This window comes from Pteropus medius, unplaced genomic scaffold, assembly GCF_902729225.1.
Source record: "Pteropus medius unplaced genomic scaffold, Ma_sr-lr_union100, whole genome shotgun sequence".
NCBI classification, from domain to species: domain Eukaryota; kingdom Metazoa; phylum Chordata; class Mammalia; order Chiroptera; family Pteropodidae; genus Pteropus; species Pteropus medius.
Window position 1 is genome coordinate 208,686 of NW_024349227.1, and position 25,419 is coordinate 234,104.

Below are 25,419 nucleotides of genomic sequence, written 5' to 3' on the forward strand. Positions count from 1 at the left end.
AGAAGTAGGAAAGACTCTCTAGTCAGGGTGCTGTAGGGAAAGCCGAGGTCCACCAGTGGGAGGAGCCAGTACAAAATCAAAGGGCCAGAGCAGAGCCAAGGTCAGAGTTGCAGGGACGAGTATGGACAGAGGTAAGATCTGAGAGAAATCTTTGCCAGGAAGGAAGTGGGGCAGCCCCGAGTATTTACAGCTCTTTTTTATGGGCCAGTCGATGCCTGGAGTGGGGCACAAGCAGTTGATTTAAAGGGCCAGAAGCAGAACAGACAAAGCCAGCCAACTCCACCATTTGGTATTATCGGTGGTTTGTTTTTCATTGTATTCCCCAGCTGGTATGACACCTATATCACCAGGATAAGAGGCAGAGAAACACCCATTACGAGGCTGGAATCAGGGATGTGTCCATGGAGATTTCTAATCCAAGATCCAGGGATGCCCTGACTTTCCTATGATCCAGCAGGTTCTCTGGGTTAGGCACAGCTCTCAGTTCTCCTCCATTATTAATGCCACTACTACCTGTTAAGTGTCTTTACACAGCAGGCACTTTCCTAGATGTTTCCACATTTTGTTACCACGTTTGATGCAACATTTCTGTAAGGTAAGTAGGATAATGTCCATTTTACAGATGAGAAAACTGAAGCCAGAGAAACTAAGTAGTTAGACTCCTCAAAAAAAGGGCAAAGAATTGAATGCAAAGCAGTCTACCCCCACAGCTTAAATCCTCGATCAATATGTGCACTGCCTTCTCCATGCTTGGAATTAGAGCCTGAGTATCTGGTCAGGTCCTTCCCTGTTTATGGTTCCAAAGTCTTCCTTGTTTTCCTCCTTTATGCCTGTGTGTAGAAAAATTCATAAACATTTCCAGTAATGTGTTCTCTTCGCTAGTTAGCTTATTCCTGTACTGGCTAAGTGAAGTGCAAAAGTTTGAAGAGAACTAAAAATTTAGTCACCAGGCCTCAGGTCCTCACTGCATTTGCACAAATAGAGCTCAGATCTAAATTATCTGCAAGGGTGTTCATCTATCTCAGATAACTCAGGACAAACACCTGACCCCTGGCCAGCTTTTCCTTGTTCTCCACCAAGGTTCTGGGTTTTTTTTTTTCCTCTCCTCCACCAGCCAGTGCAGTCTGAAAATACAGAATCAGTTTAATAGCAGTTTTAGTCAGATGCAAAGAGGAAGATGTTTTCATGGAAAGACCTATAGTGCACTTCAGCCAAGTTGACACAGATTACATGATTATTTTTCATTGGAGCAGACAATCCAAAGCAAAGAGCTTGACAAACATTGAATGGAGAATGGCAATTCTACACAAAAGGAAATGAACTCTGTGGGCGGCCTTGCATATAGGATCCAAAGCCACTGCGCTCTCTATTTTCCATAAAGTGACACAGTTTGTTTTATAGGCACTGGCCCTCCAAGACCAATCTGTTTCCTTCACTATCAGCAGGAGGATGAGCTGTCACCCCACAGCCTGCTCTCCAGGGTGTTAGCTGAAACACAGATGGGCAGCAGAGATGTGCCAGCTGCAGAGGAACTTAAGCCACACTTCTGGAAGCATGCAGAAGTCAAGAGCACTGAGGCGCTGGGCCAGTAGGGCACCGTTTGCCTCCTGGTCTCATTTTGTTGCAGATGTACTTTCCCTAGTTAGCACCTGGAGTCTTCTGTATCCTGCCTCATCCAACCTCTGGCCAAGACCCCACCAACTAACTGCTTATGTGCTGTCTTGATCTAGATCTACCAGTTCTGCTCTGAGTGTAGAGGGTCAAATAAGGGCCACTTCTTTCCTTAATATTACAAATTCCTGGTTCCCCAACCCTGAATATCTTGGAGAGGAAGAAGAGAACCAGGACTACCATGACCAAAGGCGTTTTCTAAGTTGCCCCGTAATTTGTCAGAATATGATGTACTTCATGCCTGACACGAGTTTTAAAAAAAGACATCAGTGAGTTTGCTTCTTCAGAGCCTGGCACGGGGAAGGTAGATTTGTTAGTAAATGCAACAGGTCTAAGCTTTTCATTTTACCAGCTTTTTCCTCCACCCATGCAGTGAAGACAACTAAAAATTAATTACAGTATATATCCCCAGAAAGAAGCAGATTGTACACCATTGTACAGATGGGAATGTTGAGCCTCAGATGGGCACAGGCTACAGAGGACCATGGGATATTTTTTCAATATCTGCTTGCCAGGCAAACCTTGGGCTGGAGGCCAGGTTCAGACCAGGAACAAGGAAGCAGCAAGTCTTCAAGAAGTTGCCAATCTCTTATAAGAGGGGTTGGGTCCTGTCACCTGATACTCTACCAGTTGATTTTGGATATCTGCTCCAAAAATCTTCCTCCTTCTGCCCTTCCGCAGCCAGGGTATGGAGGTAGGAGAGAGCAAGAGAGTGGTTTGCTAACCTCAGAAAAAGTTGGCTCACCTGCTCCTGCCCCTCAGAACCAGAGAGTAAAACCTCTCTGGGGCCCTAGGACTGGCCCAGATAGAATTGAGAGAACCTTTGGACCAAGGCCAGCTCTCCAGTGCCAGGCTCTCTCAAGTTCAGTTCACCACTCCTAGGGCAAGACACAGCCAGTCTCAGGGGGCTCCCACCAGCCTCTGCCTTCACTCCTCTAGCAGCCAAAATTATAAAGAGTACCGACACTTTCCTCCAAGGAAGGCTCAGAGGAAATATTGTTTTCACTCTCTGGTTAGGATTCAACAGAGCTAGGAAAACAGATAAGTGATTGAACATCTGGACAGTGACATAGAGAGACAGGTGGTCAGGGAGAAGAAGGTGATTCAGTGAGTTCATGTAGAAAGAGGAAAAGATTCGAAGCTCACATGCATATGTTTAGCCAGCAAGTCACCCTCTCCAACACTACCCATGACTAGAACTGCTAATTTGGTCACAGACCTTCCCCTTATTCACCCCGCCCCCACACACATGCCCACCACCAGCTTGTCATCCTCTGACTTTTCCCCAAATAAAGTTGTTCTTGGCATCGACAAGATGCTGCCAGATCATACACACCATGATCCAAGCCCCTTAAGAAGGGCCCCAGGAAGCCATTATGAAGTTGCCCAACAGGCAAATATGGAGTGTTTATGATTAATCTTCCTCCAAACTACCCCCTAGCAAGGATTCACCTGAAAAAAAGCTCAGAACTCCAAACATAAGTCTGGGCTCAGACACTCCCCAAAAGCTTGCCCGAGCCCAGCCAACTGGATGATTCTAGTCCCCATTCTCTTAGTGGGATTCAAAACAGTGACCACACTAGGGACCACATTAGCACTCAGCTGTGCAACAAAGGCAGTAGTCCCCATTCCATACCCTCTCCCCAAGCCCAAAAGTTGACATTAGACCAGGAAGAGTAGACACTGTAATCTTATCAAGGGGTGAGATGTAGGGTCAGGAAATACTAGGTCATTATCTGCTGGTGGTGAGGGTAGAGTTACTTGGGCATGGATAATCCCAAACAGTCAGTATCACTAAAAGGCGGGGCAGGGGCTTGCTATTTATCTTTGGTAGATTTACTGTCACAATTCTATTTTCCAGTGATTAATACTAAAATGACTATATTATTGGCTTACTTAGAAATACCAGATTTCAGGGCTGACTAGCCCGAGATTAAACATTGACTTTAGACAGGGGTTAAATATTGACTCAGCCAAAGATCTGCATGTGGGAGCAGAAAGCTGTCAGTAAATAGCAGTGATAGGCATTTCATCTGTCCACCTTTACCTCACTCGAATGCCGCCACATTCATAGGAACCATCTGCAGTGAGAGATGCTGGAAGGGCAGTGGAGATCTGGGGAAGGACTGTATGGCTTAGGTCGCCCCTTCTATTAGTCAACCAGGTTTTGAAGTATCAAGCTAATGATGCCAACCTGATGGATTGGGCCTGTGTAGGTCTCTGTGCTTGGTCCTCTCCAGTCTTCCCAGGGTCAATTGAATGTGCAAATGGGAGCCTTTTGCTGCTTATGGAAACACAATTCAAAAGATTCACCCAGAGAGTAAAGGCTTTGGGAAGTGGAGGAAAATGCCAGCGCTGGGAGACTTTGGTTCTTGACCCATCTATGCCATTACCTCACCGCCAACTTGGACAAGGCATTCCACTTCCTGACTTTGCTCCTCATTTGTCCATGGGGAGTAACTTTCTGTTCTGAAAGCCTATGCTGTCCCATTTGTTGGAGCACTTATCAGATGCCAGCCCCTGCACTTATTGTACTTAATCTTTATAACATGCTTATGGGGTAAGTATAATTAGCCCCATTTTGCAAATAAGAAAACTGAGGTCCAGAGACATTAAATAACTTGTCAAGAGTTCCTAGTTGGCAGATGGCAGGGCTTGAATATGAACCAGGATGTTCTGGGTCTGGAGCCTGTGACCTCTCCACAAGGCTGCACTGCTTTTCCACGTTGGCTGCTGCCAGGCTGGTATTCCCCTTGGCAGTGGTGGTTGTGGTAGGGTGATGACTCCTCAGTTAGACCACATGCCCTTGGGGCACAGGGATGAACACTAATGCATGTCTCAAATCTCCCTGGACCTTTAACTGGTCATGGGCACCTGGAATCTGTAAATGTGACCTTATTTGGGGAAAGGGTCTTTGCAAATGTGATTCACTTCAGGATCTTGAGATGAGGAGATCATCCTGGATTATCCAGGTGGACCCTAAATACCATCACAAGTGCCCTTATAAAAGAGAGGCAGAAAAACATTTCAGACACACACAGAAGGCAATATGAGATTGAAGGGCAAAGATTGGAGAGATATAGCCCCAAGCTGAAAAATGCCAAGGAATGCCAGCAGCAAGCAGAAGCTAGGAGAGGCATGAACAGATTCTCCCCTAGAGCCTCCGGAGGGAGCACGGCCTCGTCCATACCTTGAGTTCTGACTTTTGGCCTTCATAACTGAGAGAGAATCCATTTCTGCTGTTTTATGCCAAGGTTATGGTAATTTGTTATAGCAGCCACAGGAAACTAATGCAGTGCTCAGTCAAAATACAGAAAACTGAAAAGCCTTAGAAGCCATTTGGCCCAGCTCTCCCATTTAACAGATGAAAACAACTACATAAAGGAGGAAGAAATTCGGCAAAAGTCACCTAGCAAATTAGAGGCAGAGCTAGAACCAGGAGAGAGGAGTTTTGACCCCAGATCAGTGCTCTGCATGTCCCCACACTGACTCATGGCAAGTCCTAGAGTCATGAAAGTCAAATGAGAAGCTGATCTCTTATTATTATTACATGCTTCTCATATTATTATTTTAAAAAGAGAAAGGGGCATTTAAACAGATAAATCGATGTTAGTTTTCAAATGTAGAATGACTTCTGTTATCATATAACTACTGAGGTGGGCTGTTGGACCTTCTTGGCCAGTCCCTCCTCCCCCAGGACTGGGAGGCAGGGACTGTGTTTTAGAGCCACTGAGTTCCAGATGAAGCAACCCCAGTGAGGGCGGGGAAGCTGGAGGACTCCAATCATACCACTAGTGTGTGGCTAAGCCCAAAATAGAATGCAGGGTTTTGACTTCCTGGCTCTTACCTGAGCTCTACTTCTCATTTTCCCCTTTCCCCAAGCTGCTTCATAGGCCAGCTGGGTGGGGGGTGTGTGTGTGTGTGTGTGTGTGTGTGTGTGTGTGTGTGTGTGTGTGTGAGAGACATGGTCTGCTAAGATAGTTTTGAGGACTCCTGGGAACGCACACCAGGACATTACCTAGGAAACTTTCAACCATCATAGAATAAGGGAGTGGGGAAGGAGATCTTGGGCCCCTAAGACACCACAAGGAGCAACAACTTCATAGACGTACTTCTCTCCCTCCCCTGTCTTTCCTTCCTTCCCTACTGTCATCTGGTTTCCGTCCTGGTATTCAGTGGGCTTCCCTTAACCCCTACTCCAGCCCAGATGACTAGACACAAGTTATCTCCTGCTTTGGGCATAGTGAGTTCATGAAAAATGAGAAAATGAAACCCACAAACATCTTGACTGAGTTCAAAAGGAGAGACGTCTAAGGAGGAAAACCTTTGAAAGGAGCTAAAATCTGGCAGAACTAGGCTTGTCCCATTATTGTCCCGCCATCATCTCCACCCAGCCTCCTACTCAATATCACCCTCGGAACTGGGGAGGGGAAAGAAAGATGACCTAGCTATTGATGTGTCTTTGTGCCCTCCCATCCACCACCATGGGGCTTAGTCCAAGGTTATAGTCAGGAAGAGGAGACTGACAATGATGGAGATATCCAGAAGAGTTTAGAGATGCCAGAGCAAAGTGGGTCTGCACCTTGCTTGTTCTGTATACAACTTTGGTGGTCAGCAGTCTTGCCAATATCCATTACAGCCCCAGGTACATGGGAGCACAGAAGGCCACAGGGGTGTTGTGGGGAATGATGCCCTGCTGCTCAGGATCCCCCAGAGGCCTCAGAAAGATGCAGATGAGCCAAACTCACCCTGCACCCACAGAGGGCAAGGAAGAGAGCCTGGAAGTCCTACTCCAAGGATCCCCGAAGAAGGGACAAGGAGGCATAGAGTGGCCCACAGACCTCTTAGAATGATCAGCAGGACACTGACCAGCAGGACAAGTTACATCTCAGTAGATAGGACTATTTCCTTGTGGAGCACAAGATCAACATAGAACCACGACAAAGCAAGACAAAAATAATGGGCACTCCTTCTCACCACCTCAACGGGAGTTTCAGCATAAGCTGCTCACCCCTCACCCATGCCCATTTACACTAGACTTAACATAAACCCCAGAGAGAAGGGAGACAAAAAGGAAAAAAATCCAAAATGAGACGGAGTTTTAAATCGGGAGTGAAGTGACTGAGATATCATTGAATTGGACTGAGTTTGCCTGGAAATGACTAGGTCATTTTTTTTTTTTTTTACATTAGTCATGGTAGGTTGAGGGTCTGAAATTAAGCTCCATAATAGGAAATACTTGCCATCTAAATCTGTGATTGCAGGTAGATACCTATGAGTGAGTGAATTTGAGCTAAAATAAGACCCAGGGCTCTGACTGCCTTGTGCTTTCCGGGTCTCTATTTCTCCTTTCCTCCTTCCCCTTCTGGGGTTTGGCCTGTAGGACACTGGAGGGAGAGCCTGGGCAGGCCTGTGCAGGTAGGACAGGGCAGGATTCTGTGTGGGGTGGAGGGGTCAAATGTGTGTGTGTTGGGGAGTGGGCTTCACTATGTGACACAGGACTGCCAAAATCATTTGAGGAATGCCTGGGAATTCTAATCCGTCGTGACCAGAAGACCGCCAGGGACTAACTGAAGCAGGGAAGGAGGTTTTCACCCCATTTCAGCAGATCAGTGCTCTTTTTGCTATGGCACAAGCCCAGGTCCTGACAAACCTTGAAGGTTCGCCATTTTCAGGGGATCCCAGAAGCGGCCAGAGTCTTCGATTCCTCTAGGGAGGGAAAAGGAAGGAGCTGTGGTCCCCCAAGTTCCCAGAGGCCCTGGAGCTTGTAAAGGAGCTCTGCAGAAGATGTATAAAGAATCGATCCATCCAGGCTAAGTAATCTAGGGAGTAGGGGACTGTGTTCCCACGTGGATGGGGACATGCATTCAAGGACTGAGAGCCATTCCTGCCACCTGTGCCCACCCAATGCATATCAATTTCATACCATGCCCGGGGCCAGGGGTTTCACATTTAACATCCAGTTATATCCCTATAGACTTGGTGTTACTAGCCCTGTTTTTCAGACGAAAAGACATACGGAGGTAACTTGCTTAGGGTCTTGCAGGTAGAAAGCAGTGGAAAAGGCTCTTCGTGCTTGGATGTCTTGTCTCGAACAGCTACAACGATGGAGGAGTCCCACATAGCAGTCCCCCTAAGAGGAAGAAAATGGAGACAGCCAGGAAAGCCAAAAGGGAAGGAAAGCAAGGAATCTGTGAGCGTCACGTGCCCTGGCCAGCCGCCATGCCTGTGGGAGAGTGTCTCTTTAAGAACCCAGGTGTGGGTCAAGCACTGCACATAGTTTCAGTTTTGGTGGCAGCATCCAGTGTCCTGCTGGCAGCTTCTAGGAAGTCAGGGGTTGTGAACTGGCCAGCAGGCTGTACCCTCGAAACTGAGTCAACGGGAGAGAAGGAAGTAGCTAAAAGTAAGTGTGGCTGCTCTGGGATCCGTGGATGGGATGCCATCTGGGAAGGGACGGGGATGGTTGCTCAGGCAATTCCCTACATTCACAACTCCCAGCTTCCCAGAGCGGAGTGAGGAGGACAAGGGCTGCAGCCTGTGGGACTGAGCGTGTGGTTGGTAAGTAGAGGTACATAGAGATGAGTAAGGACAGGCCTGTATGGAAGCCCCCAGTTTCTGTGAAATATCAGCAAATGGGAATAAGGAATGTCTGTGGTCAGCATGTGAAGTTATCCTCTAAGTTTGGCCCCTGAATTCTCTACTAACTCTCCATTAACTGTGTGACCTTAGGCAAGTCACCTGATCACTCTTTGAGCCTCAGTGTCTTATAACCTGTAAAATGTGGATAAAAATAATACCTATCACTTAGAGTTGATGTGAGGCTCTAATGAGAAAATATGTATGAAATTGCTTTGAAAACTGTAGAGCCAAAAAATTGTTTGGTGTTTTTCAATTTAGTTCAATTACTCAAGGACTTAACTGAGTATCAGACAGACCTAGATAAGATATTACACATAAGGTGCTTGGTGCACAGCAGCGACTCTTCTAGTCTTTGAAGCTCTCCTCCTCCAGCTTTCCAGGAAGGGCATGCAGTCCCTCTTCTGGGGTTCGAGGAGGCTCTGAGATCCTTTCCAATTTCAACCCAGCTTTGCCCCAGCAGATTCCTGCTGCACCGAGACATAATGTGTCTCACCATCGCATCTTGCTCTTGCTCAGGCAGGAAAAATTAGGTCCTCCGAGAGTAGGTGAGTAAGATGGGCAGAGCCCCATCCCAGGCACAGGCAGCATGTCAGAGTCCTGATGTTCCTAGTGGCTCTGCAGCCAGGAGGCCTCAGACACAGCCTTCCCCTCCCTCTGTGCTTTCCCCTTACCCCTCCTGATAGTACCTGCAAGCCATCACAGCACCCTCGGGAACAAGCACAACAGCTATGCAAGCTACGGCTCCCACCATCCTCAATTCCCTTTGAACAATTCCCAGGCCTGGGGCCACCAAGCTGCTGACACTGTTTTGGACACAGCCTTCACCATTATTCTCCCTTCACTTAGGGAATTATAGTTTCCTTAACATCTGGAGATGTACTGATTCATGGATTAGGGTAGAAGGCAGTTCTGGAACTCTCCATCCATCCTTCTCCCTGGCCTGGATGTGATGATGGAACAGAAAGAGCAATGAACCAGGAGTCAGGAGAGCGTTTACTGTCCCTCAGCACCTCCAGGTCTGCCTGGCAGTAGTTTAATAAACAGTATAACAGCAGCAGCTACCACATAGTAAATCCACTTGCTACGGGCTTTCACAGCTTCATCTCATTCCTACCTGAAACAAACGTGGGACATAGTCAGGGAAGGTATCATGATCTCATTTCATAGTTGAGGAAATAAAGACTCTGTGAGTCAGTGTGGGTGGGATAAGGTAACCCGCAAGTATGACAACAACTTTTTGGAACAGCCATTTTGATTTGGTCATGGGATATTTGGACATTGCCTAGAAAACAAAATACCCAACTTTTTTTTTAAAAGTAGTATTATCCATGCACGTGTTCAGCAGAGACCTCCCTCATCTATATCTTTCCCTCTCTCTGGGTGGACTGGGACCAGGATCCCAAATTCCCTGGCACTGACACAGCATAATGAAGCAGAAAGAAGCCTTGGAGACAATGTATTTGGTTACAGGAAATAAACTTAACATACCCTAAGCATGGTAGGTGCTAAATAAATAGCGGCTATTATTATTTTCCAGGAAGAAATTTCTCTGTTGGCACCTAAGTCTGCATTCAGGTATCTCTTCTTAGAAACTATCTTTCCTATGAAAGACAGATAGGAGAGAACTGAACTAACTTCTCTAAGAATGGATTTCCTGCTCCTCCTCTCCCAACTGCTTCAAGACCCTCCGCAGCCTAGCACAGTGGCAAAGAGCTTCTACTCTTGATCCAGAACACCTGAATTTCAATCTCATTGTAGTCATTTAAGAGCTGTGTGACTCTGGCCAAATTTTTTATTTCTCTCTGCCTCAGTTGTCTCACCTGTGAAATGAATTTGCGTATTTAATTCTATTTCTAGGGTGTCTGCAGATTAAATGACAATGCAGGTAAAACACTTGGAAATTACTCAGTATGTGCTAGCTAGAACTATTGGCCTTGCTGGTCCAATCTGAGCTGTTCTCCCTCAGTCTTCAAAAGATGCCCAGTAAATATATACTTCTATTTTCTTCTCACTTTAAGATGAAAAAAAAAAGAGAGAGGCCTGTATTGATTTTAGAGAGGAGATGGGACAGGAACTAACATCTTTTAAATCCTGACACCATACTGAAGACTTTACATATGTTTCATTTAATCCTTATGGTGACTCTCTATACTAGGTACGATTATCTCCAGTGTACAGATGAGGACTTGAGGCTCGGAAGGATTGAATAGACTGCCCCCAAATCACACAGCCCCCAAATGAGAGAGCTCAGAGCTAAGCTGATGAGCCCACGCTCTGTGCCACTCTCCAAGTGCATAGCAACTGTGTACGAACCCGGTCCTCCTGTGCTTGACTAATTGCAACCTCTTACCATTGAAGAGCACTTTACGCTATTTAAAGTGTCTCCACGTACATTATCCTATTATCTCCCTCCATATTTCCCCCTCCCACAGAGGCCTCTTAATCTAAAAGAGTCAGGGACTATGACACCCATTTTACAGATGAGGGAGTTGAGCCCAAGTGGTAGAGCTCTTCTGTAGCTTGGGACAGAGCAGGTTCCTCTTCATATTACTGTCCCTTGAGTCCCCAGAACCAAGAAGTCATTTGCCAAAGTGAGAGAAATTAGTCCTGACTTTGCCCTTCTTAGAGAAAAGATGTGAAGGATGTAACCACTCCCAGTTCATCGGTCTTTGCTGAGCAGCTGTTCCTTGCCCAGCACTCTCATGAGAGGCCCTCTGGGGATGGAGAGATTGATCTAGTTGGCCCCTGCCTTCCAGGAGCCCCTGCCTTCCACCAGGTAGAGGGGGTGAAACTAATATCTGCACATCACAGTAGGTAGGGATGGAGTCAATAATGGGTGTTTTCAGTCTTTGTTGAAAGGCCATCTGGGAATCCACAAGGTTTATTCTCAGAGCATCATGGAGCTGGTATTTCAAATGCTTAATTTCTGCTTAAGTCTTGTATTAATAGCACTTTGACAGGGATGGGACCAGAAGTCTTAGATCTTTCCATCTCATACATTCTTCAGACCCCTTGGCTAGATTCTCTTTCCCCTACTTTGCCTTTACTTGGAGACTCTCCCACACTCCAGGGCTTACATAAATTTCATAAATTCTCCTAAGCTGCCCTCTGTCATCACTAGTCTGAGGCTCTTCCAAACCACACAGACTATTCTCCCTCTCTAGTGGTGCTACAGTTTCTGGGCTTGTTCTAGTCTGTGTTCAGCCCCTGCATCCATGGGAGATGAGAGTGTAGTCCCAAAAAGACTCAGGCAATGAGTAGAGGAAGTAGGCAAAAGAGTCATTCAATCTAGGGGCTTTCCTTGGCCAGCCTCTCCCCATTCCTCTGAGCTCCCAGCTTCCTGCTCCTCCAAGTTCACACTCACAGGAAGTTGTCAGAAACCACCAACTTGGCTTCGAGTCTCCATTGTGCATGTTCTCTATTCTCTCTGAAGCCCTTGGGGCTGTGAGGCCTCAACTGACTTCCTGCTGTGTACCAAGCAGATGGAGCCCCTAGAGTTGCTGAAGACCATGTGGTTCATCAGCAGCCAAGCCAAGACCTGGTTCAGGAGATACCACTCCCTCTGAAAAAGGAGGAAACCTAAGATTAGACCAGCAAAGGTTTGGACTCCAAGCCGTGGGAGCTGAAGATCTGTCACTCTAACTGCAGGGAAGCTAGCTAAATTCATGTTATAAGGAGGCAAACTCCATTCTCCCTGTCCCAATCCACAACTGTGTAGACATATGTTATGAATATATCAGGGTCAGTAACTTGGTAAAACGAGAAGGATCCAGAACATTCCAGCCTCAGCAATGAAAAAACAACTCTTGTTTTAAGAACCAGAAATGTGCCTTCATGCATGATATACTAGTCTGTGAATCTCTCAAAAGAACGAGCCTCTCTGCTCATCCAAAGAGTAATAATAAGGTATTGATCCTATTCTCTATGAGTCTTAGGACCAAAAATCTCTCTAACCCTTAGATTTCCCATCTGGCAACATGAAGATAATAATAACTATCTCTTGGGTTGCTGTAATAACAGACTAAGTCAGATAAGAAGCTGGCAAGCATAATTGGTGTCCAATAAATGTTATTTCTTTCCTTCTTTAAGCAAATCCTTTAAATACAGCTCCAGCCACCATGAAACTGGGACCTTCATGAGACCTGAATCTCTTAGGTTTGAGACAAAGTCTGGTTTTGAGAAGAAGGGATTTTTAATAATTTTCAAAACCCAGGGTTCTTTCAGCTGTTAGCAGAAAAACCGTGCTTCTAGCTTAGCTTTGGGCAAAGATTTCCTGCTACCGACAGCATGGGTGCCTTTGCCCTCCCATCATCAACCCTGGGACAGGGCTGCATGTTTTCTCGCCAGGGTCACCCTCTACAAGATTTGCCCTTCCAGCTATGCATGCTTGATGCTTTCATCTCTGGCCTGAGGCTGTGCAAAGAGTAATGGGTACACACATGTATCCTCCCCTGACTTGGATATCCACAACCATCCAAGCATCTCACACATATAAGAAGCCTCAGCAGGAGGTCAGGACTCCCATTGGAAAACCTGGTGTCTGACTCTCTATAACCCAGGGCAAATCTCTTTCACCAATCCAGAGGAGGGTTGCATCCCCCAGCTCAACCCATTGGAAGACCCACCCCTGTGTCACAGACGTATTAGGAACATTGTTTATCTAAAGGTATGAACAGGAACCAGAACCAAGGAGAACCGCTGCTGGTTTGGGCTCTTAAAACCACATGTGGCAGTTTTTCCTCCCACCTGCCAGTGCATACAAGGCCAGCGAAAATGGCGGATGGTGGATTCCCTGGGACTCTGCCGCCGTCCCATCCCACATGTTCCAGAGGAGACAGACTTCCCAACCTTCTGACACCTGCTCTTGCCTGGAAGCCTCCCCCATGGTGACCCATGGTGCCCACTCTGGTGGTCGCCCAGCTAGTGTCCCCTGAGCACATCTAGGTTGGGGCTAACACTGGTGTTTGGCTAAGGCCCCATTCCAGAAGTTAATCATTGGCCTGCTGTGAAAGGTCTGGGGCAATTAACCAGAATCAAGGAACTTCAAGCTGCCACTTGATACCCATATCTGTCCCCACCTCCCCTAACCTGCTCCCCTTCCTCTTCCAAAGAACTAGAGGAACAGAATACCTTTATCTCCACAAGGAAATAAAAAGGTTCCTTGCTGGGAAATTCCCTCACAGAAAAGAAATAACCAAGATAAACAACTCTATTGCCTTTGGCTTAAGCTTGTGAAAGGAGTCACAGGGAGGGCCCAAGCAGGGAGGGAAGCCTGGGAGATCAGTCCTGGACTCCCTATTGTTTCAAGTTTCCTTATCTTTATGGGGGCTCCTTACTGCTCAGTGCTTGTTAACATAGTTCTCTCCTTTAGCACCCTCACTGTCAAGTCCATTCCAAAGTTTAAAGCCTGTCAAAGTCCGTGGGAAAGTGAGGACTCCTGTTTCCTCCTCTAGGCTGCAGCTCGAGTCCTGAGGACAGCTGTAATTGGGCTGGGTCCTGGGACCCTCAACCCTCTCTAGCCTTGGTCTGTGTCCACAGATGTGACAAGGTCCATGTGTGCTGCACCCTCTGAGTTGTCTTGTCCTGGATTCTCTATCTTTGTCTGCCTGGCCTGACCAAGAAGGATAACAGAGGCCACAACAGCAACATTTTTAACCCTGACCTCACAACCAGGTCTCCGGGAAATCGTGGGCATATCACTCAGCATCTCAAAATCTTGATTTTCTTATTCATAAAAGAGTTATAATTATATCTGTTCTGTCTTATTTAAGGGGGAGTTATAAAGCTCCAATGAAATAGTGTAAATGACAATGCTTTGATAAGCAACGGAGGCTCTAAAATAACAGGAATAAGCACAAGGGATAAGCATGCTGCTGAGTTTGAGATGTGATACACTGCAGTGGGAGAGGTCAAGTGCTTGGGGATTTTATAGCCAGCCAAAGCTGGGTTCAAATCTTGCCTACCCCCACCCTACCCACCCATACACTTGATCCTCGTGTGACCTTGAGAAAAGCACTTAACCTTTAAGCTTTCACTCCTTCCTATGTAAAATGTGGATAAAAATACCCAACTCATAGGGGGCAATATCAAGTTCGAATGAAAGAACATGTACATTATTTCACTCAGTGCCTGGAACATGGTAAGAGAACAATTGATGGTGGTTCAGATCATCATTGTTACATTTGCAACTTTAATCCTTACTAGGCTTCCTCTGTGGGTCTCGGTTTACTCATGTGAATACACTGTAAAATATGCCAGCCCCTCTCACCTCGCAGGGAGGGCAGCTGAGACAGAGAGATGGGGCCACGTGTTGGGAGTAACCAACCATCCAGAGAGATGTTCCTGAGATCTAAGGGATCTTGCTCAGGGCCATGCCTCCCAGAAAAAATGGCACTTGTGTCCCGAACCCAAAAGAACTTGCAAAGAAGTTGAGAAGATAAAAATCTACTTTATAACTTTTGAGAAACAAAAAAGCACTGTGGAGTGACAGGACTTTGAGCTCTAATGGGAAAGGCGGAGCCATTTATTCTTTCAAAAGAATTTATGTTCATTATTGGACATACAAAACCAAACAGGTGTTACAGGAATTCTAAGCTCAACTAGTCTTGGAAGACATAGGAGCTTCATCCTCTTGTGCTATTGTCTTTCAGCATCCAAGCAAGAAATTGGCGTGAGTGACACAGCCCCAAGGGAGCCATCAGCAGTGATGCTGTTCTTCCTCACCTGCCTGCTGGCTGTCTTCCCAGGTGCGTCTGCCAGGTCCCTGTCTACTCCCTGCAGGATCCAATTTCCTGGGACACTGAGATCAGGCCCATCTCCAAGAATACCCCTTTCAAAAAGTACACTTCCTCAAGGTATCACACAGACTAAGAGGAAAGGCCATGTCTGAAAATGGATTGGAGATCTAGAACAAGAATGGCAAGTCTTCATTTCAAGTCCAGGGGTCTGCTCTTCACTGGGAATTATAAAAAGAAAAAGACCTTGATCTTGAACCAAGCATCTCTATGAGTTGCTATGGGGTTTGGAGGGAAATGACTTATCCTTGCTGGCTCTCAATATTTTCATCTAGAAAAAAAGAAACTAATCTAAAACACATTTTTTGAAATATAAGGAAATAACAGACAGCAAATGCAAAAGTGTAGCACCCTACAAAAGGAATGTTTTTTAATAAACAAGGTATATCACTACATATGTTTGCATTCCATTGTCCTTAAAATGGTTGTCATTAAAGAGCTACAATTAGAATATAATAATGTTTAATCAATACTTTTACCCAATAGTAGCAATTGTCTAGCCTTAGTACATGTAAATAATCCACAGAAGGCAGATGTGTTAGGTGAAAATTTCATCTCTTGGGGTAAGCTGTCAGGATCTTTTCAGCAGGCTCTCCCTCCCATGGCTTTGTTAAACCTCTGTCTTCTGTCCCCACAGTGGTCTCCATGAAGAGTCCTATCTTTGGTCCCCAGGAGGTGAACAGATTGGAAAGTGCCTCAGCATCCATCAAGTGCTACTACCCAGCCACCTCTGTTAATCGGCATTCCCGGAAGTACTGGTGCCAGCAGGGAGCCAGGGGCCGCTGTACAACCCTCATTTCCTCTGAAGGCTATGTCTCCAAGAATTATGAGGGCAAAGCCAACCTCACCAACTTCCCAGAGAGCAACATGTTTGTGGTGGACATTGGCCATCTCACCCAGAATGACTCTGGGCGCTACAGGTGTGGTTTGGGCATGAATAACCAAGACCTGTTCTTTGATGTGAGACTGAAGGTCAGCCCAGGTGAGGATCCAGTCTCCTTGGGCATCTGTAGAAGAGTGAGAGAGAATCATTTCAGGTGCAATGGGAGGGCTTAGGGAAGAATTTCCTGAGAGGCATGAGTGTCCTGGCATGAGGTGAGAAAGGCTATGTGTCCTCCTCCCTACAGAGGCAAGGACTTTTCATAATAGAACATGGGAATGAGACAGAGGGCACCTACTTGTGGGTGGTGGGTGGACCTCTCTAGGTCTTCAGGGCCATAATATTCTAGGATTTTCCTGAGGCGCCGGCTTGGAAGAGCAGCAGGAAGACAACTTCTCCCCTGATTGTTACAGGCGAGACAGGAGGTCTACCAGCAGAGAGAGGCAGAAGAGGCAGGGAGAAACTTGGAGGGACCCTTAAATTGCTGCCACTAGGGCAACTTTTAGATCAAGACCTCAGGTCATCAGAAAGCTTCTTTTAAAATGCACTTTTTTAAACCTGGGTTCTATTAATCTATCAACAGTCTCAGCATAAACTAAATGATCCGTTCTTGCCTGAAGACCAAGGCCCTGAAGGGACGGGCCATTGAGCAAGCTTGTTCTAAGTGAGAAAAGAAAAAATAGGAAAGATTTTGTGACAAGGGTTCAATGACAAGGGCATTTTAGATTATCAAGGGAAATTAAAAGAGAAAATGGTCTTAAAGGAAGAAATTTGGAGAGACTCCCAAAGATATGTTTTGCTCCTTTGGGATATGCTCGGTATTATCTGTAGACCGAATAAAGAGTTCATGCAGGTGGCCATGGAGATTCATAAACTCTTAAAAGCCAAGGAGAGCTGAGAGTTGACTTTATATAGGGTGTCCAGAGGAACAGTGGAGACAATGCAGCCTCTGATCAAACACTTTAAATGGCAGAAATCAATTACTTCACGAAGAAGCACATTCCAGGTTCAGACTACTGTAAGTTTTAGAAACTCTCCCACAATACACTGAAATCTGCCACCCTATATTTACATTCATTCTGTTCATATCAGCATGAATTAATTTGGGCACCTACTGTGCATAGGCACCATGCTAGGCATGGCAGGGGAGTCAAACATGAGTAAAGCATGTTTTTGCCCTGGAGAGACTTCCAGTCCATGGAAGACATAATTAAACTATACACAAGACTGGATGTATAAGTGATACAGATGTAAGTATCAAGAGAGCACAGAGGAGGGAGAGATTAGTGCCAGCTTGGGGAGGGCTTCAAGGAGGAAAGAGCAATAAAGCCAGGAATTGGAAGATATATTCTGATAGTGTCCCTCTGGGGAAGAGGACATCCCAGGTGCAGGCACACCCAGACTCTAGGAACACCGAGCTCTCCTATGTGGCAGGAGAGTGACATGACAACTTGTTCCCCACCCCTCACCCTGCAGCTCTTGGGCTCCTAAATGGCACTAAAGTCTACACAGCAGAACTGGGAAGAACAGTGACCATTAGCTGCCCTTTCAACTCTGAGAATTCTCAGGAGAAGAAGTCTGTGTGCAGGAAGACAGACGAGACTTGTGTCCTAGTCATTGACTCCAGCGGGTATGTAAGCCCCAGCTACTGCGACAGGGTTCGCCTCAGTATTCAGGGTACCAGCCAGCTAGTGTTCAACTTTGTCATCGACCAACTGCAGCTCAGTGATGCTGGGATGTATGTCTGCCAGGCTGGGGACAATTCCAGAGCTGATAAAAGCAATGTTGACCTCCAAGTGCTGAAGCCTGAGCCCAAGCTGGTTTATGGAGACCTGAGGGGCTCGGTGACCTTTGACTGTGCCCTGAGCCCCAAGGTGGCAAATCTGACCAAATTTGTATGCCGGGTGAATAATGGCAAAGGCTGCGAAGTGGTCATCAACACCTTGGGAAAGAGGGCTCAGGCCTTCGAGGGAAGAATCCTGCTCACTCTCAAGGACAAAAGCTCCTTCAGGGTGCATATCACTGGCCTAAAGAGAGAAGACGCAGGGCACTACCTGTGCGGAGCCCACTCTGATGGCGAACCTCAGGAAGGCTGGCCCACCCAGGCTTGGCAACTCTTCGTCAATGAAGGTGAGACTTGAGAGGGAAAGAAGAGGTAGGGCAGTCTGGCAGATGAGAGCCTAGCTCTCTGCTTGTGAGTCTATTCAATATTCTCCAGTCAGTTAACAATATCTGCTCACAGACAAGCCCTGAACTGGATGCTCTGTGGGCATCTGTACAGGACAGCTAGAAAACACAGGCTCTTCCTCATGTTACCTCCTAATTTTTCTTCTCTGTCAACAAAGGCCTCTTGATGGCTATCCCTGGTTAATAGAAATGAAGGGAGTGATGCTCCTGATTGAGGCAAGACTTGTAGACTGTCTGGGTTTCAGAGAACCACAGTGAGAACCTAACATGAAATCCCAGTGCCATGGCAGGGGCCATCTGTCCCTTCTCCCTGACCCTTAAGCAGAATGGCATCTCATGCCTCACATTCAGTGGGAGGAGTGGCTTATCTTGGTCTCCAAGTTTTCCCAGGAAGGCAATGCCTCCACTTCTAAATTTTTCTCTCCAACACCTCTTAGGATTATTTGTTATTCGGCACGCCCTGGCTTACTTAGTTCAACATTGGCGAGCCTTCAACGTGGTGAAAAACTTAAATCTCTGCTGCTTCTCACCCTAGAGCACTCTGCATAGAGTTACCCTTATAAGGAACAAAACAATACTTACAGTTCAATGTCACTGCCCTTGTGACTTTTCAGGGGCTCACATTCCCTGAGCGCCATTTCTCTGTCCAGCTTGGGGTCCCTACCACATTCCTCAGCACCCTCAGTCACCCAGGGTTACCACTGGACCTCAGCATGAGCTTCTTGGAGGACTGTCCTCTTTGAGAGAGCCCTCAAGGTCCTCAATAATTAAACTTATCCGTGCTACATAGTTTATATTTTAAATCATACTGTTATAAATATATTTTCTTAATTTGAAGGAGATGTATCTGGCTGTTTTTGTGGGACAAGCTAATAAACAGACAAAAATTTATTTAGAGGGAGATTTTGTAAGAAGCCCACAGAGAAGGGCTGATAGTGTCTCCTTAAACTCCTTCCAGTCTCTACTCAGAAGATGGAGGAAAGAAATGAGACATCCTGACTAGTGGTGAAGGTCACCGGGGTCTGGTCGGGTGGTTCCAGCTACAGGCTCTGTGACATTAGGAACATGTTTTTTTAATTTTCTGAGGAGGGTGATGTGATTAGTCTAAACCTCAATCTTCCCCTGGCTAAGATCATGGGGAAGAGCCTGCTCAGACCATGTTGCTGTCTTTCCATCCCATTTCTGTCTGTGCTTCTAGAGACAACGATTCCCCGTAGTCCCTCTGTGGTGAAGAGTGTGGTAGGAGGCTCTGTAGCCTTACTCTGCCCCTACAACCCTAAAGATAGAAACGGACTGAAGTACTGGTGTCGCTGGAATGGGGCTCAAAATGGTGGCTGCCCGCAGCTGGTGAGCAGCGAGGGGCTGGTGAAGGAACATTACAAAGACTACGAGGGCAGGCTCGCCCTGTACGAAGAGCCAGGCAATGGCACCTACACTGTCATACTCAACCAGCTCACCACCCAGGATGCTGGCTTCTACTGGTGTCTGACCGACGGCGATACGCACTGGTGGTCCACAGTGGAGCTCAAGGTTGTCGAAGGTAAGAGCTGAACTGAGGCGCAAGGGAAGGGAGGCAGCCCCAGCACTCCTCCAGTTGGCAGCGGCCTCACCCCCCAATCACTCCTCCTACTTTACGTACCTCCATATTGACTGGACAGAATTCAGGAGAGAGCCCACCTGTGGAGAGGCCATTTTTTCATACCTGTAACAAGCACCCTTCCCTGCACACACTCCATACTCTTCAGACCACCACACGTAGCACCTCTCATCATCAAGAACGCTGGCTTCTTTTAACGTCTGTAAGGTGTTAGCTGAAGGAGAACACAGCTCTTTGTATTGAGTCTAGAAAGAAAGAGCAAGGAAAGCAAACTAAAGCGAGTGTGCAAGGGTCTCTGTTCTACGATAGACTGATTGATCCATGGTGGTCATCCATAGTTATTACATGGCGCATAATTACCTTTCGTATGTATTCAGTGTAATGTCATTATTTACAATGCTGTCCAAAGAGGAAATGGGCTGTGGACAAAGGTCCCCACCACAGTCACTTCCCTGTAGCATCATCACCAATGCCAACTTCTGTGCCTATTCACTCCCCACTCCAGGAGAACCAAACCTCGAGGTACCCACGAATGTTACTGTTGGGGTGGGAGAGACTCTCAATCTCCCCTGCCACTTACCATGCAAATTCGCCTCCTATGAGAAATTCTGGTGCAAGTGGAGCAGCAAAGGTTGCAAGGCCCTGCCCAGCCACAACGAGGGCTCAGGCCAGGCCTCCGTGAACTGCAGCCAGGGGAACCAGCTCATCTCCCTGATCCTGAACTCCGTCACCCAAGAGGACGAAGGCTGGTACTGGTGCGGGGTGAAGGAGAACCTCCGATTCAGAGAGACTGTGGCTGTCTATGTGGAGGTCAAGGAAAAGGTGAAGGGTGAGTCTCTGAGGGCCAGGTCTGCATCCCCACAGACCCCAGAGAAAGGCTCCTGCCTAACAGCTCTCCATCGGGGTAGGGTAGGGGGCCAGGTTTGGTTCTAAGAGGCTGGGCGCAAGGGATATTTAGCCCCACATGGCCTTACTTAGCCCTCTAAAAAGGGCAACCCAAGTAAACACATGAACTAAGAAAAAACAGTAGGTTTGATGTTCAGCCTCAGCTTCAGGACAAGCCCCATAGTTGCCCTTTCAGGACATTTTAAGCCCTTTCTGTATATAGAGATTTTCCTCTTTCTACAGAAATTTCAAAGTCACTGTCATACACAGTATACTCCCCCAAAGCCTGCTCTCAAAAGAGGGCCAAATACCTTTTCATACAAGGTCTGATAAAGAATTAAGGCAACCTCTTCTAGTAAGTTTGCATTTTAAGCGTCTTTTTTAAATGTTACATGAAATGTTTTATCCTTAATGAGGAGGGTGTTTTGTCTGGGTCAGGCTGGTCTGGTTCACTGAGGGACCCAGAGCCAAGCTACCGCCAGGGGGCAGCACTACCACACCCAGCCCTACAGTCAGGAGGCCCTGAGCAGAGTTTCAAAGCTATGAAAAATCTGTCTCCAAATGGTACGTCAGCCCTTAAGCACAGCTGGATCTGTGATATGGATCCTTGTAGATGGAAATGACTGTGGTATTAATGGGACAGAGATCAGCTGGGACAAACTAGAGGAGACTATCACTCTATTTCTAATGTCGTCTTGGACCCTACCCTAAGATCTCCTTCTGACCCTATGAGTCATAATGAAGTCCCACTCCTCAGGCTCCTTAACCTCAAGGAGTGAAAACATAAAGAGCCATAATTCAGCCCCACTCTGCTCTCTCCACGGTCCAAAGATGTCAGCCAAGTGAATGCCGCTCCTGGCGAGGAGGTGATAGAGCCAAGGTCTCAAGATGTCAGCCAAGTGAATGCCGCTCCTGGCGAGGAGGTGATAGAGCCAAGGTCTCAAGATGTCAGCCAAGTGGATGCTGCTCCTGGTGGGAAGGTAATAGAGCCACGTGTCAGGAAGATTGAAAACAAAGTCGTTCAGGATCCCAAGCTTTTTGTGGAGGACAGTGAAATAGATACTGGAGACTCAGCTCACGGAAGAAAAGCACCTGCAGACCCTGGCAGGTAAGGAAGGAAGGATTCAAGGCTCCCCACTTGGAGAACATCCTGGAGGCTAACTACCTGAGGCTGTTTGCCTCCTGATAGTGGGGGCAGCTCTTGCCACTGCTTGTCTCGGGAGGGACCAGTGGTGCTCTCTGCAGCTGGGGCCGTGTTTACCACCCAGTTCAACTTCCCGGGCCTGGGATGCAGAGAAAGCCCAGTCCTTGCCTTTGCCATGTCTGGAAGGGCTTCTTAGGAGAATGGAGCTAGAAGGCTGTATCAAGAGAAGAAAGTAGATACACCTGGGAGGAAGAACTAGCCAGAGTTACCTGCCAGCACACTGTGGGGTCCTCAGGTTTCCCTTTCAGTGACTAACTGACTCAATCTTTCTTCCAGCTCTGTGGGACAAGGTGGGAGCTCCACGGTGCTGGTCTCCACCCTGGTGCCCCTGGCCCTGGTGCTGGCACTGGGGGCCTTGGCGGTGGGAGTGGTTAGAGCCCGGCACAGGAGGAACGTTGGTGAGCCCCCGGGCTGCTCCCTGCCCCCCACCTCCAAACCCTCGGGTGGGGGCTGCCATACTTTCTGCTCTTTCATTAGCTTGAGTAAGGGTTCTAGGAAAGCAGGGTGGGGAAAGTTAAACCCACAGGTACCCCAAACTTACATTGAGTCCTGCCATCCAAATGCTTTCTCTGGAAGGCCATCCATGATTGCTCAGGGTCTAAGTCCAGAGGCAGGGCTTCCAGGAAGAGGAGAGCAGGATGCTGAGGGACCTGCACTTCCAGCCTAGTTTGAGAACTAATTGGCTGTGTGACTTTGCATGTCCCCATTTCATGCCTCAGCTTCCTCATGGCTCAAGGCAAGAATCATAATAACTACCTCAAGGGGCTGATGCGAGGACAAAACGAGATGCTGTGCATTGAAAGCTCGCAGAGTAACAAACAGGTCAGGGATTAATGAGACTTGATTTCCTGTGGAAAGGGACTAGGGAGCAGAGGCAGAACATTTCCAATCCGCTTTGAGTCAGTCAGAGGTGAGCAGCCGGAGATCCTGACCCTACTTCAGCCACCCTTTGGGGCTCCCTCTGTTGTTCTTATATGTCCCCAGCCCCATCCCTACACCAACTCCTCTTTCTCTGGGACAGACCGGGTTTCAATTAGAAGCTACAGGACAGACATTAGCATGTCGGACTTTGAGAATTCCCGGGACTTTGGAGCCAATGACAACATGGGAGCCTCTTCGATCACTCAAGAGACAGCTCTTGGAGGAAAAGATGGTACGTCCCTCACTGACGGGGATTCCTGACCCTGGGAGAGCAGGAATTAGAGCTGACTCTGCATCTGGGGTGGGAATATGAGGCTGGTGAAGGCTAATCCACTCTGCTCTCTTCACACAGAGTTCATGGACACCTCCGAGAATACTGTGGAAACCGAACAACCCAAGAAGGCGAAGAGGGTAAGGGTGAGGAGGGAGAAGGTCTCATCCGTATTACAAGGAAACACAGCATGAGGGACTGTGGTTAGAGACCAGGAAAAACTACCTCAGAGTGGGGGCCGACGTCAGAACAGGGAAGGTAGTGTAAACAGTGTCTGGGCGAAATGTTTGAGGGCGAGACGTATCTTACTGGTGTGGTATTAACACACCAGTAAGGAAGGAGATGGGCTGCGTGTATAGGCTATAAACATGCAGAAGGGAGGAGGAAGGCAAGTACATGATAGATTTGACCACAGGGCGGGAAGGTCAAAATGTCAACCACTGGTGATTAAGTAGGTGTTCCTCCTAGGCCATGGAGCCCATGGACTTTAGGTCACCCATCTTTCCTTGAGAATTTGCTTGGGACTAGCCTTCTGCCTGGGCCTGGGTGACATTTGCTGGTGTTGGGCAATTCGATAGCCACTAGAAGGCTCTCCTTACCCCAACCAAGTGCTACATTTCTTGAAATCCTACCAGAAGTGACTCCTGACATCGGATCACATATTATCCTCCCCTTATGTCTCCCCGATCCCAAAGTAATAACTTTTGTGATAATATAGTAAATGATATATCTACTCTTCCTCAAAGAAGCAGAGACCCCAGCTTTTGGAACAATTAGGGGAACAAGGTAGTTCTGGAGACAGTCTTCCCCTCTAGGCTTGTGTTGTGTCTCTGGGCTGGTAGAGAAAGAAAAACATAAACCACTGTGGCTGATGCCAACCTAGACCCCCTTGCCCTTGTGAACTGTGTGGGCAGAGCTTCCGGGGACAGGCCCAGGCAACAGAGGAGGTTCCACTCCATGTGTCAGAAGGAGGTAGTGAGACAGAGGAAGATATTTTTAGAAGCTGCAACTTTCCATTTATCAAAATTAGTACCTCTTGGTGAGTAGTGAGCACAGGGCTGGAATAAGAACAGGGGGTTAACATGGGCCCAGATTGCTTGGGCCAAGATTATGAATTAGGAGCCATAATGTATCTTCTTCCTCCGACTCCCACCCACTGAGCCAACGCTCCAAACTCTGACCCCTCTCCTGTCCTCCCTCAGTCCTCCAAGGAGGAAGCTGACATGGCCTACACCGCCTTCCTGCTCCAGGCCAACAACATGACGGCCAACGTCCAGGATGGCCCCAGCGAAGCCTAGGCTGAGAGCCAGCTGTCTGTCTCCTTCTACCACCCTTGACAATCACCTTTAGAATCATGTTGATCTTCAGTGTCCTCACCTTCAGGGGCTCCACTGCCTGCACACACACCCCACCTAGGCTTTTCCTGGAGAGCATTCTGGTCCCTCCTCAGTGGCATCCAAGCCTGGCCTCATTGTTGCTGTTTGGGGTGAAGTGATGTAAGTTCCCACCTGCTGCTTATTTCTAATGAGAAAGCCTAAGGTGCGAAAGGAGAATTGAGATTTTAGAGGGGCCTTGCCAAAAGAAGAGAGACCAGGGTGGGTGAGGAGATAATTTTAGAAAGGAAGCCCATTCAAGGCTTCTCTACACCCTTATTATGGGATGCTGAGGAGGGACTTGTCTCCAAAGAGCTAAGGTTTAAGGTCTTTTTCCCTCTGAGCTCTGTACCTCAACCAGCATCTGCAAGCTGGCACTTGCTAACAAATCAAAACTGTGACTTCATTAATAATTAAAGACTGTGATTGCAACCAAAGAGGCTGACTACATTTGTCCCTCATACTGCTGTTCCCCGGGCAACCCTTTCAGAGCAGTTTGCTCTGGTCCCACTTTCGGGCACCCAGGACATGTGTCTAAACCAAAGTTTCCTCCATCTCCAACACTGGGCTGAGGGGGAGCTAGGAGACTGCCTCTAAGTGGGATCAAGATTATCTTCAATAAAGGAATAGTTTGGGGTCTACGCCAATGATCAAGACCCTAAAGCTCTGTATAAACAAAAGACTATAATGAAATAAACCAAAAGCAGGTATAACCACTGCTCCTCTTAGGCATTTTTTAAAAAATCTTGATAAAGCACTCATGGAATACTTGACCTTGAATCTCACACCTTCCTAGGGTATCCTCCAAGATCAAGAGGCTGTTAAGCAAAACTCCAGTAACCAAATGAGTAAACTCTCTCCATAGGAATATCACATAGAAGCTAGTTAAAGGATAACAGGTTTTGGATAACTTAGTGTCCAGTCCTGAGTTGATCCAAAGTCTCTTGGGGGACAGTGCTTAGATAAAGGACTCCCTAGTCTGCTAAGGCCATTCCTA

The 25,419-nt window shown here is 47.3% G+C and overlaps 1 protein-coding gene across 3 annotated transcripts; it reads left to right on the forward strand.

Annotated features, from left to right (window-relative positions):
- Positions 1-7,958: 7,958 nt before the first annotated feature.
- On the forward strand, positions 7,959-25,094 carry PIGR (polymeric immunoglobulin receptor). Of its 3 annotated transcripts, none has more exons than XM_039881716.1 (11): positions 7,959-8,074; positions 14,961-15,056; positions 15,742-16,086; positions 17,461-18,114; positions 19,370-19,711; positions 20,274-20,597; positions 21,485-21,761; positions 22,134-22,255; positions 22,879-23,010; positions 23,131-23,189; positions 24,252-25,089. In XM_039881716.1, the coding sequence occupies exons 2-11, from the start codon at positions 15,017-15,019 to the stop codon at positions 24,345-24,347; spliced, it is 2,391 nt and encodes a 796-aa protein (XP_039737650.1). In that variant the 5' UTR covers positions 7,959-8,074; positions 14,961-15,016; the 3' UTR covers positions 24,348-25,089. The 3 variants fall into 3 exon arrangements, with proteins under 3 accessions (XP_039737650.1, XP_039737648.1, XP_039737649.1); XM_039881714.1 differs by lacking the exon at positions 7,959-8,074 and adding an exon at positions 8,087-8,229 and having other exon boundaries at positions 24,252-25,094; XM_039881715.1 differs by lacking the exon at positions 7,959-8,074 and adding an exon at positions 8,087-8,229 and having other exon boundaries at positions 21,542-21,761; positions 24,252-25,093.
- Positions 25,095-25,419: the final 325 nt, after the last annotated feature.